This window comes from Poecilia mexicana, unplaced genomic scaffold (genome assembly GCF_051168715.1).
Source record: "Poecilia mexicana isolate PSO_F unplaced genomic scaffold, ASM5116871v1 scaffold_16, whole genome shotgun sequence".
In the NCBI taxonomy this organism is placed as follows: Eukaryota; Metazoa; Chordata; class Actinopteri; order Cyprinodontiformes; family Poeciliidae; genus Poecilia; species Poecilia mexicana.
In genome coordinates this window covers 4,368,975-4,379,511 of record NW_028263385.1, presented here as the reverse complement: position 1 = coordinate 4,379,511, position 10,537 = coordinate 4,368,975, and the positions used below count along the sequence as shown (strand labels likewise).

The window sequence follows — 10,537 nt, the reverse complement described above, 5'->3', positions numbered from 1 at the left end:
AGCAACTAAACAGGATGTTGGATGCAAACTAAAAAATAAAATTGGTGCAACATGTTGAGAAGGCGATAAAGGACTGTCAGCCATCATTTCAGTGGCTACCCACAAGAAAGACGCATAAATCTGCTTTGGTTGATCAGGTCTTGATTTTCTGACATACATTTTCAAGAAACATATGACACCCATTATTAAGGTAATGTATATGTTTTTTCCATGTCAAATGCAGAAACAACACAAGAACATATAGAGCTTAGTGCATTTTATTCTATGAAATGTAAAAACTCTACAAAACAAATATTCTAAAAGCTGTTTTGTTTTCAAATTTCCACATATATTCTTTATTTCACATAAAATCTAGCCCCTCTCACCTCCCTCACTGTTATGAACAACATGCTTAATATCTTTACACTCTTAGGAACTTCAAACACAAATTAGATGATTTTAAACAAAGCTGAAATAAAATTTCAAAATAATAGGACCATAGAAGCATAAACACGACTTTGAAAACACGTGGAGGTCTAAGAACAGGTGGCCAACCCAAATGGGAATAAATCAAACTTTTTCAACTGGAACAGCAGCCAGTGTGTGGAGGATAAAACCATGAAATGAGACAGGAGAGTTGTTGGTAAGGTTAAAAGCATATCATTATCAAATCATATGATTATTTCTACCTTATCATTAAAATTCTTTGAACAAAGCAACAACCTGTTCATGAATATTTGAAATGAAGTCAGAAATACATGCTCTTAGTAAATAGCTTGTTGGAAGTGGGTTTGCACATTTCCTTTTTCAGGGGCCCCACAAAGTTTGGTAAAGGCTGGCCGGCTGGGGCCACAAAAAATTTGGGCTAGTATAACAAATCCAAAAATCGTATTGGAGTTTCAGGAGTTTTAATAAGTATGCTGCTATTAGAGCTGATAAAAAATAATTCTAATGATAAAAAAAAAGCTTTAAAAGAAAAAAAAAACCTTTAAGTTAATATTTTTACAAGAATATGGGTAAAGCACTTTTTTTTGTCCTTACTAACTTCAAACCACACTAAACTTTTGCTGTTCTAAGTCTGCTATAAAAATGATTTCTATTTTCTAAATGCCAGAATGAGTAAGAGCATTTTCAATTTTAGTGTCATTAGATCACATGACTTCCCCCCATCAATGAAGCTCTTCCTTCATGTCACATTTCCACACTGTATTCCAGACTTCGCTTTTGCAATACTGACTTCTTCTTCAGTGAGCGGCCTTTCAGCCCATGTAAGAGCAGGACTAGTTTTAATGTGGAATGACACGTCCAGCTCCAACCACAAGGTTCCTAAGGTCTTTTACATTTGTTTGTGGGACAGATTACCACTTTTCTTCCTGAAGATTATGATGGCTGGAAGAGATTTGCAGCAGAAAATTGCTTGAATAATTAACTGTAGCTCTTTCAGAAATCTGAAGGTACTTGAACATTTGACTTGTCTGCATTTTTCCCATGCCATCATGGGAAAAATGTCGTTATTTTTTCCCATGATGGCACACAAGGAAGTGGTGAATTGGTTCCTTTATTTAAATGAAATTTTGTAAACTAACCTTTCAGAAGCTTACAAAACCATGACGTCAGTATCAGGGCACATTAATCTAAGTGCCTCTAAGATTCTGACTTAGTAATACAAAAAAATCAAATTCTTATTCTGGCATAGCTGAGGAAATAATTAGGGTAATCATAATTTACATAAAAATTCTGAAATAAATATATCCCTATAATACTGAAATACTGTCCCTTTTTGCAAAATTGACCAACTTATCAAGTTTTACTTTGCTGTTGTATATAACTCATTAAATAAATATTGCAAGTCAAAATATGTAAATGTATATTAATCAAAACACTAAATATTTATAGGGGAGACTTTGTTTATTTCTGGAAGCCATAAGGTTTTTTTTTTTTTTGTTTCTCTTAGCGCAGAGGTTCAGTAGCTGGCAAACAGAAGCGGGTCCGCTGTCATTATTAAAAACTCGGCGGCAGTAACAAACTGAGGCGTGGAGCTGCAGATCTGAAGCAGCGGACCACAGACTGCGTCTGACGGAGGTTCGCAGAGGTCTGGAAGCCAGAGGGAGGGAGGGAGGTCCCGGGCTGCGGAGAGGAGGCAGGACTTTCTGGCTCCGTGGTGCGCTCCGACACCAGAGGTCCGCTTTAATGTCAGAGGAGGAGTGGAAGCAGGTCGGCTTTTAACACCGCGCAGACACGGAGGCTGCGTGCAGTCCTGAACAGACAAACATCGAGCATCAGTGCGTAAAACGGAATTTTTGATTGATGCCTCAGATTTAAGAATTTCCCCCCCCCACTATTACTATTTTTAAGGCTCAGTGCGCTCCACGGCTTCTCTGTGGACACTCATTAACTGGATTTGTGGCTGTTCTTTTCCTCATAAATGACTTTAAGCTCACAATGGACTCAGTTTCGCCTGCAGAACCTGTGCAGACGCGCTGTCTCCTGCCTGCAGGCGCGTCTTTGTCATTTTAATGTCGCTGTCATTACCGCGCGTCTGTCTGATTGTCGCTCCGCATTTCAGAGCAAGCGAACAAACTGGAGAGTCTCTCTGCTGGTTGCAAGACAGACTTTTGTTGCGGACTTCTGATCTTTAGTTTTTTTTTTTTTTTTTTTTTTTTTTTTTTTATAATTGGAATATTTTTGTGTATCCAAACTTTTTGGTCCTGTTTTCCTGGAGCAAACCGATGATGTCGCCCCGCTGCTTGAACCCTTCCTCCCGGTCCACCTGTAGGTTTTTCCTCTGCTTTTTGTGGCTTCTACAAACGCCCCGCTCTTCCTCTCCGCTAATTACAGGTAAGATTAAAGGGATCAAATGGCTTCATAATAACACATCACAACACCCACTGAGCGTAAGAAAATCTCCTGCAAACCGCTGGTTATTTAGTCTGCTGCCGCGGCTCTGCGCTCCTGCAGCCTTCAGCGCACCAACCCTGGAGCCGCGCTGCAGCCTCTGTGTTTTTCATCAGCGGTAATTTAGCGGCGAAGTTCTGGGTACGATCCCTCGGCATTCGCCTGCAGGTCGGCGCATGATCACCATGGGAATCAACAAATAAACAAGATCCTGGTTAAACACGTTTATTTATGACAGAGAGTCACATGCGTTTTGATTCGGTACAGCCAATTTGTTGCCTTAATCTTTAAGTATGAATCACAATTTTCCACTAAGGTAATTGAAGTCTTAGAACTTCACAGAGAATCAGGAACGATGACACCAAAATCATCCCCTCTGCGTCCTGGGGAAGGAATGAAGTTTGTGTTTTATTTCACTCTTCCATCGCGCGATAATTAATATTTCTGTACTACTTACTTACTTAATAACTTTTTTAAAAACACAAACAAAAAACGACTCAATAATTTCAATGTTCAGGATAAAAGGTCCCTGTTAACTTGTGATCTTTGCTGAAATTATAGTTTGTGCCACTTGGAGAGTTATAATTACATCGTTTTTTAGTTAAAAACAGGCTGTGAAGATTGAACCGCTTTTCTGTCCTTCCTCCTCAAGACTTTCCTGCGTCTCTGTGTCTGTTGAACGCTTGCTCTTCGTCTGACATTCACTTTTTTGCAGCACTGCAGAGGTTTTAGAGAGGGAGATGCAGAGTGGATGAAAAATTGATGAAGTGTTGCGGGATTCTTGACAGCTTCACTGATAGGACTTTCGCGTCTCTGCGGCTTTTAATGGTCTGAAAATCCTGCAGATTCATTTAGTTATTTTTCTTCTGGTTTCCAAAACTCAATTTGGCTTAATAGATGTGTTTTAATCCCAGGGATATAAAGACCAGAAGCTGTCGGGACCAACTTAGGGCTTCCGAGATCCAAACTCGATAATAGTTTTTATGTGTCCTCCACATTTTGGCAGTTATCCCTCTGTCTGACTCCAACACATGAAGATGAGAGTAAAATATGTATGAGATGGGCTTTCGTTGGCAAACCTAACAGTCTATCTGAATCAGATGAACAGATTCCTTCTTCTTCCATCTCAAATATGTCTGTATTATCAGCAGAAATCCTCATGGAAGGCAGGAGAGGAAGTTTTTGTTTAGCACCATTCATACAGAGACCATTAAAAGTCAAGTAATAAAAAAAGGGGAAAAAAGAATTATGAAACATATAAACAAAGCAAAACAATTAAAATTTGGGCAGATAAATAAAAATGTGATTTAAAGCAGCCAGCATTTTCTGCACACATCAGGTTTTCTGGTTCCAAGACTGAGGAGTTTTAGTTCTGGTCCTGGGAACCCTGAATGAATATCACTCAGATGACCTGAAGGGTCAAAATTAATCATACTTGACCAACATCTCTGAATTATATTTAGGCCCAAGTCATTTCAGCAACCTCAAGATCATTAAAATCATTTTAAAATCTATCATTTCATGAACAGGAAACCAGTTCTTTAGGATCCATTTTCCTAATGTTGGCCAGGGATTCATGAGCTGCACCTGCCTCATTAACTTCTTATACTATTTATACTATTTATTATTTTTACAATTAATTGTTAGAGACATCTTCATAAAAATATAACTTGCCAAACACAGAATTAAGCACAAGTTTTTTGCATCCTGTGCTGACAGAAAATCTTTGAGATTTTATGTGATTGTTAGAATTCAAGTTTGAGTCCGTAATGACACCAAGGTTTTTATATTTTGTGTTTTTTTTGTTTGTTTTTTTTTAGCATCACTGATACCTGTGTTTCTTATATTTTTGGGCAGAAAAACAATACCTTCTGTGTTTTCATAAAGCTGGAGGGATTCCTTGCCCATTCACCCCTTGATTATGTAGACAGACTGGTTCAGAGACTGTAAGGTACAGCGGTCATACGCAGTGTCAAAAATATCAATTTGTGTCTCATCAGCATAGAAATGCAGCAAGATAAACATAATCTGAGCAATGGATGTTAAGTAAAAGTAGTCTAAGAATAGAGCCCTGAGGAACCTCAGAGTTCTCTATTGTTTGCTGAGATTTACAGTTAACAAATGACAAAAAGTAGACCCGACCTCGGCCCAATGAGACCTGGAGCAGTTAATCATGGTACACTTAAACAGCGTGGCAGTGCAGCAGGTGGAAATGAAGGTCATTCTGTTCTCTGCAGGATTCTGTCAGTGATCAAAAGTACAACATTTCTGGTCTAAATGCACTTCACAACAAAGCACCTGAATGAATAATTTAAATCAAACTGTTTGCACAACTAAATAGGTGAAATTTACCCCAAAGCCTCGAATAAAGTTTAAAAGATTATGTATGCATTAATCTGTTAAAAATCAACAACTTTGAGTTATTTGGAGTTCAACACTATTGTATGAAAGCATCCTGAAACCAGAGATTGACCAGAAAATGTAATGTTTGACTTGTGCAATGAAACATCAAAATGCTGGAGATTCTAAATAGAACTGTACAAATTTTAATCCTTTATTTGTAAGTCTCAAAAGCAGCAAACCAAAGTTTAGTCACAAAACTGTTTTTCTTCATATGTGTTGAAAAAAGCAGTGCATATCTATATGTTAACTGAGGTGATGGCCTCTTGTTCTCATTATTCTTTCCTTACAACTGTCTGAATTCTTCCCCTTCAAAAATATGTTTTTATGTGGTTTTCTTTACCCTCCAGAACTTAACTGTAGGGTTAAATTCTTCCACCTGTAGTTCATTTAGTTGGCTCAGTGGATTCCTTTTTCAGATTCGCTTCTTTAACAAGTTCAAGCTCCTCAGTGGGATGTAGAAAAAAGGAGCAGTTGAAATAAGATCAACACCTCCTGTTAGAGCAACCACTGAAGAAAGGTTGTATTTTTAAATAATTAGCATTATCCCATTATTTTCTGCCATCTTTGGTTCTTTTTTCTGTTCTGCTCGAGGTAGTTTCAGTTTAATGTAAGAAGGAGATTTTAATCTTTATTGATGTCCTGGTTAAATAAAGGTCAGAGAATGTAAATAATTTGCTCAGCTTGATGAGTGTATAGGTCTGAGGTAAAATCAACATAACCTTTAAAGAAATCTGTGAGAAAAAGACAAACACAACAGCTGAATAACAAGACGTTAAGAGTTTTCGGGTCCCAGACGGATCCCCAGTGCCTCCCCGCCCTCGTTTACCTCCCCCTAACACTTACAACCCTGCAATTTTAATTACGCTCGAAGGTTGTAAATTTTACAGTGGTGGTGGAGTCGGCAGGGTTTGTCTGCTCTGCCCGAATCCACAGGCTGGATTTTACTGCCGAAGTCAGACAGCACGACTCGTTACTACAGGAATCCCTCCACTACGGATGATAGAAAACACGTACAGCTGTTACGTAAGGTCCAGTTTTTAATCAGTATTGTTAATGTGAACAGACCACATCGTCTGATTGGCATACAGATCAGTGAATGACCTGAAAATCTCCCCTTTAAATGCTGAATATTGGTCCGACTCAAACTATGTACACATTGCTTTAGTTTGGGATGTGGGTTCAAGAAATGGTTAACTCCTGATCTATCATAATTTCCTCAAACTGAAGAGATGTCAGGTCAGAGGTTACAGCACAAAGATAAAAAGAATTGACCCGGTGTTGCTCAAAATGTTTTAACCTTTACAGTGTCTATGTAGCAGCATGACTTCCTGGAGAATATTGTGATTTTCATCACTCTATAAGTAGATCTCAGATCAACTGTAAGTTTTCTTGATGGGGACGCTGTTAATCCCCTACGTAAGAAGCAGTGATGCAAACTGAAGTCATTCGTTTCGAGCTGGGAATGAAGGTTTTACTTCAGGGAGTCAAAGTGATGGAAGCCTCTTGAAAACGCGACAGTTTGATTGCATCGGCTGCGTGATTCAGAATCAGATGTTTACATGAGTCATAATGGGAATTATTGACTTTTATTCTACATAGATTCCCCAGAGAGGACAATTTGGTCAGAACTGCCACTAAAGTTAAACATCATTTACAGCAACTTCCACTCTTGTTGATCTCACGGGTAAAAGATGTATAAAAATCTTTAAAATACTAAATATTTTATTGAAGTAGCATGATTTCACACTGGAAAAGTAGGGAACATCAACTTTTATTTTGAGAGAATATGTTTAGTGGAGGGGGGGGGCTGAATTTAAGTAAATAATGGTTTTCACCAGAATTAGTGGTGCCACACTCAATGGCACCCCTGCTGTTAAAACTTTGTACAGCCCTCTCTTTCCTCATTTCGAGAGGACTTTGTGTTCTCCTATAACATTTCACAAGGCTTTGGCTACTTCTCTTGAGACAATCTGATCGTGGGTGTCCAACTCCAGTTTTCAAAAACTACTGTCCTGCCACTTTTGGACGTATTCCTTCTCCAACAAACTTTTATTGAGTGATTGAATTACCTCATCTGTCATTCACCTCTGCAGAGGACTGGTAGTGAGTCATTCTTTTGATTCAGGTGCTTTGGAGCAGGGATGCATCTAATAGTTGCAGGATGACAGCTGTTGGGGAATAGAGCTGGACATTCCTGTTTTAAAAAATTTTCAGTCGGGAACTGAGGTGACCATAGAAAATTGTACATTTTGTGTCTGGTGAACCATTTGTGTTTATTTGACCACAAGATTTTGATTATTTTCCTGCTTATAGATCCAGTGGTAACCCATTTTTTATTTAATTGTTATTACTGTAAATGCCTCCAGATTTTTGTTTTAAAATGTTCTGGTATTTAAAGAAAAAAAACTCTCTTTGTGGAAAACAAGGAAGGGTTAATAATTGAAAGCTACTAAGCAATCTGCTTTAGGTATATGCATTTTATGGGATGAATATGAGTATATTTAATAAGACACAGGCGATTTTTCATTTTACATAGATTATTGTCATGTCTGGGGAAAACATGAAAACACATTTTTTTCAACATTATTTTTACCAAGTGTGCCAATAAATCTGTCAAGTGTTTTAAGAAGTTATGTCATCCGTGCCAATGTCAAACATCAAATTGATCAATTCAAGTACTAAGATTTAAATATGAGCTTTGAACAAATGTGCTGCATTTTCTAGTTGCTGCACATTGTATGTATGTCAAACTGTTCAGAAAGTTTCAATCAGCACCAGGGACGACCTGAGTGACAGCATGACTACAAATGGATATGCAAGTGAATAGAAGCAGAAAAATAAATACATATGCAGTCTATGCATTTATTGCATGCAATCATCCAACTATATAAATCACCTCCATCCAGTTGCAGTTTTATTTAGTGGATGGCTTTTAATTATCAGTAAGTTGTGATTCAGCAGTCAACCAGATCTGTTCAGCTGATTTCTTTGAGTAGTCTCTGCAACAAATTGGCCTCTCATCGTTCGGTTCAGATGCTGTATAATCTTTCCCTGGAAACCTTGGCTTAACAAGAACAAAGTTGCAACCACATCTTTATATCACTTCCACATCTGTGGTTATGCATCATCTCATTTCCATCCAATAATATTTTTCCCCTCTCTGTCACCGTGGGGGTGTGGGGTGTTGGTCTGAATAAAGCAGATCAGACACATGAGTAAACATCAGAGCAGTCAGTCTGGAGCAGATTTCTTCCTGCATGAACCGCTGCGCTCTGAGACGTTGACATCTGTATGCTTCAACCCATAAACCCATGTGTTTGGAGTCGTTTCTCCTCGTTGGTTCAGGTTACATCTGCACTCGTAACAAAGTGACTGAGTTGTGCTTTTAAGACCTGGGTTCAAATGTCACTCCTTTTACCTGGACAGATGAACGAATACAATGGAGGAAAGTTGAACAAATTTACACAGAGTTTTTAAAACAGTTCTGGGATGATAATGTCACATTCTCTTGGCACTATGGATAGATTCTTATCTGGATAAGTGAAGAAATAGAAATTATAGAACAATCTCCATGTTGTTAGAAGTGAGGAGCATTTCTAACGCTTGAATTAGGAATGCTCCTCACTATTCTGTCCTTCACAGGCACTGAAGCCAGCTGTGACAATGAAGGAGAAGTCCTGCACATCCCCAACATCACAGACAACCCCTGCATCACCTGCGTCTGCCTGGTAGGAACCCGTTTTCTTCTCTGCTCTGCTCACATTAATGAATGCCAAGTTATCAATCCTCCTTTGTTTGTTCTGGTCTCTTTAATGTATAACTTGGTGTTTCCGTTCCGGCTGAGTGAATGACATGAACTCCTTTTGCACTGATAGGGATATTTGCAGAGTCGATCATTTTATCGGAAGGTTGCAACAGTAGCAGGACCGTTTCAGCTGGTCTTTCGTGACAGATCAGCGCTTGCTTTGAATGATTTGATTAGATGGTAAACTCTGGCATCAAATTGCATCAGTAAGCAGTTTGTAATTTAAAACAAAATCAAATGTCATGATGAAGCTTTTCCATGCAGTGAAACACAAAGTGGGTATTGTTTCTTTTTTCTAGGCGTGCCCATTATCCTGCCTTGGTGCAGTTGTTAAAACAGACCAACAAAATGTTGGGAGACAACTCTTTCCCGGAACATGTGCTCTTTGACCCCACATCCCCCATTACTGCTGTAGAGCTCTTTGTTTCCGAGGATGAGAATGGACCAGAGAGGCTTTTCTGGTCACTGCTTTATTTTTGGCTGAATGAAAAGTTTTGGCTTTTAAATGCCATTACCTGACCTGAGTTTATCCTGCAGGAAGTGAGGAGGTGTGATGCTGAGGGGTGTGTTTAATGAATCCCCAATCCATTTCCAGATCTGAGCTCTGACTTCCACAACAAGTTAAGATGTTTTCACACCTGATAATCCGATAGACTCAGTTCAATTGGGAACCAAAATTGCACCATTTGTTTCATTTTCAGCTGGTGCTGTTTGCTTTCTCACTGCACTCTGTCAAACAAACTAAACAATTTGAAAAAGCTGTTCACCCCCTCAAATGTGATGGTACTGCATCTATAATTACTGAAGGAAACAACATGAAGGAGACACTGAGTGCAACTCCCTTCTTCATAAACAAAAAATGGAGAGGAGTCAGATTTTAGCAGTTGTAGGATTTCTTTTTTGAAAAAGACCACAAGCCATTTCTCCCACTAACAGTAGACTCTTGCGTTTGTGTTGGTTGTATTTACCCAGAATGTCCTGCACTATGATCTGGTTCTTGGATCCATTGGAATTGGGTCATGACAGTGACAGTGAGATGATTGTAGCTTTGTGACATGATGTATTATCCTGGTGAAAGTAACCCTCAGAAGAAGAATGTACATATGATCAGAAACAACAACCAAGTAGCTGTGGAGTTTAAATAAAACTTACTTTATCTAAAAGATCCAAAAGATGCCAAGAAAATGCACCAGATTTGGTTTTCTGCTACTGTAGCTCATCTGCTTTCAGGTTCAGCATCTTATTCATTCAGAGATGGGATTTCTCATTGTAAGGAGTTGTGAAAAATTAGCATTTCAGCTATTATTGCCTTTATTACCTCTGACATTAACCAGAAGTATCTTCATCCAATGAACTGCAGCTCACCAGATATTTTGTCCTTTAACCAGAGAGATCTCAGTAGATCAAATCAATCCATCTGGCAACTAAATATCTGGTTTTTGTCTATTCTGATAT

General features: G+C 38.6%; 1 protein-coding gene across 1 annotated transcript in view; it reads left to right on the top strand.

Annotated features, from left to right (window-relative positions):
• The first annotated feature begins 1,729 nt into the window (after window positions 1–1,729).
• The window catches only part of bmper (BMP binding endothelial regulator), a 41,359-nt gene continuing 32,551 nt past the window's right edge, over window positions 1,730–10,537 (top strand). Inside the window, exons 1-2 of the mRNA XM_015001179.2 lie at window positions 1,730–2,817; window positions 8,920–9,005. Coding sequence (XP_014856665.1) covers window positions 2,709–2,817; window positions 8,920–9,005 — 195 coding nt within the window. The 5' untranslated portion in view covers window positions 1,730–2,708. The remainder of the gene's footprint in view (window positions 2,818–8,919; window positions 9,006–10,537) is intronic.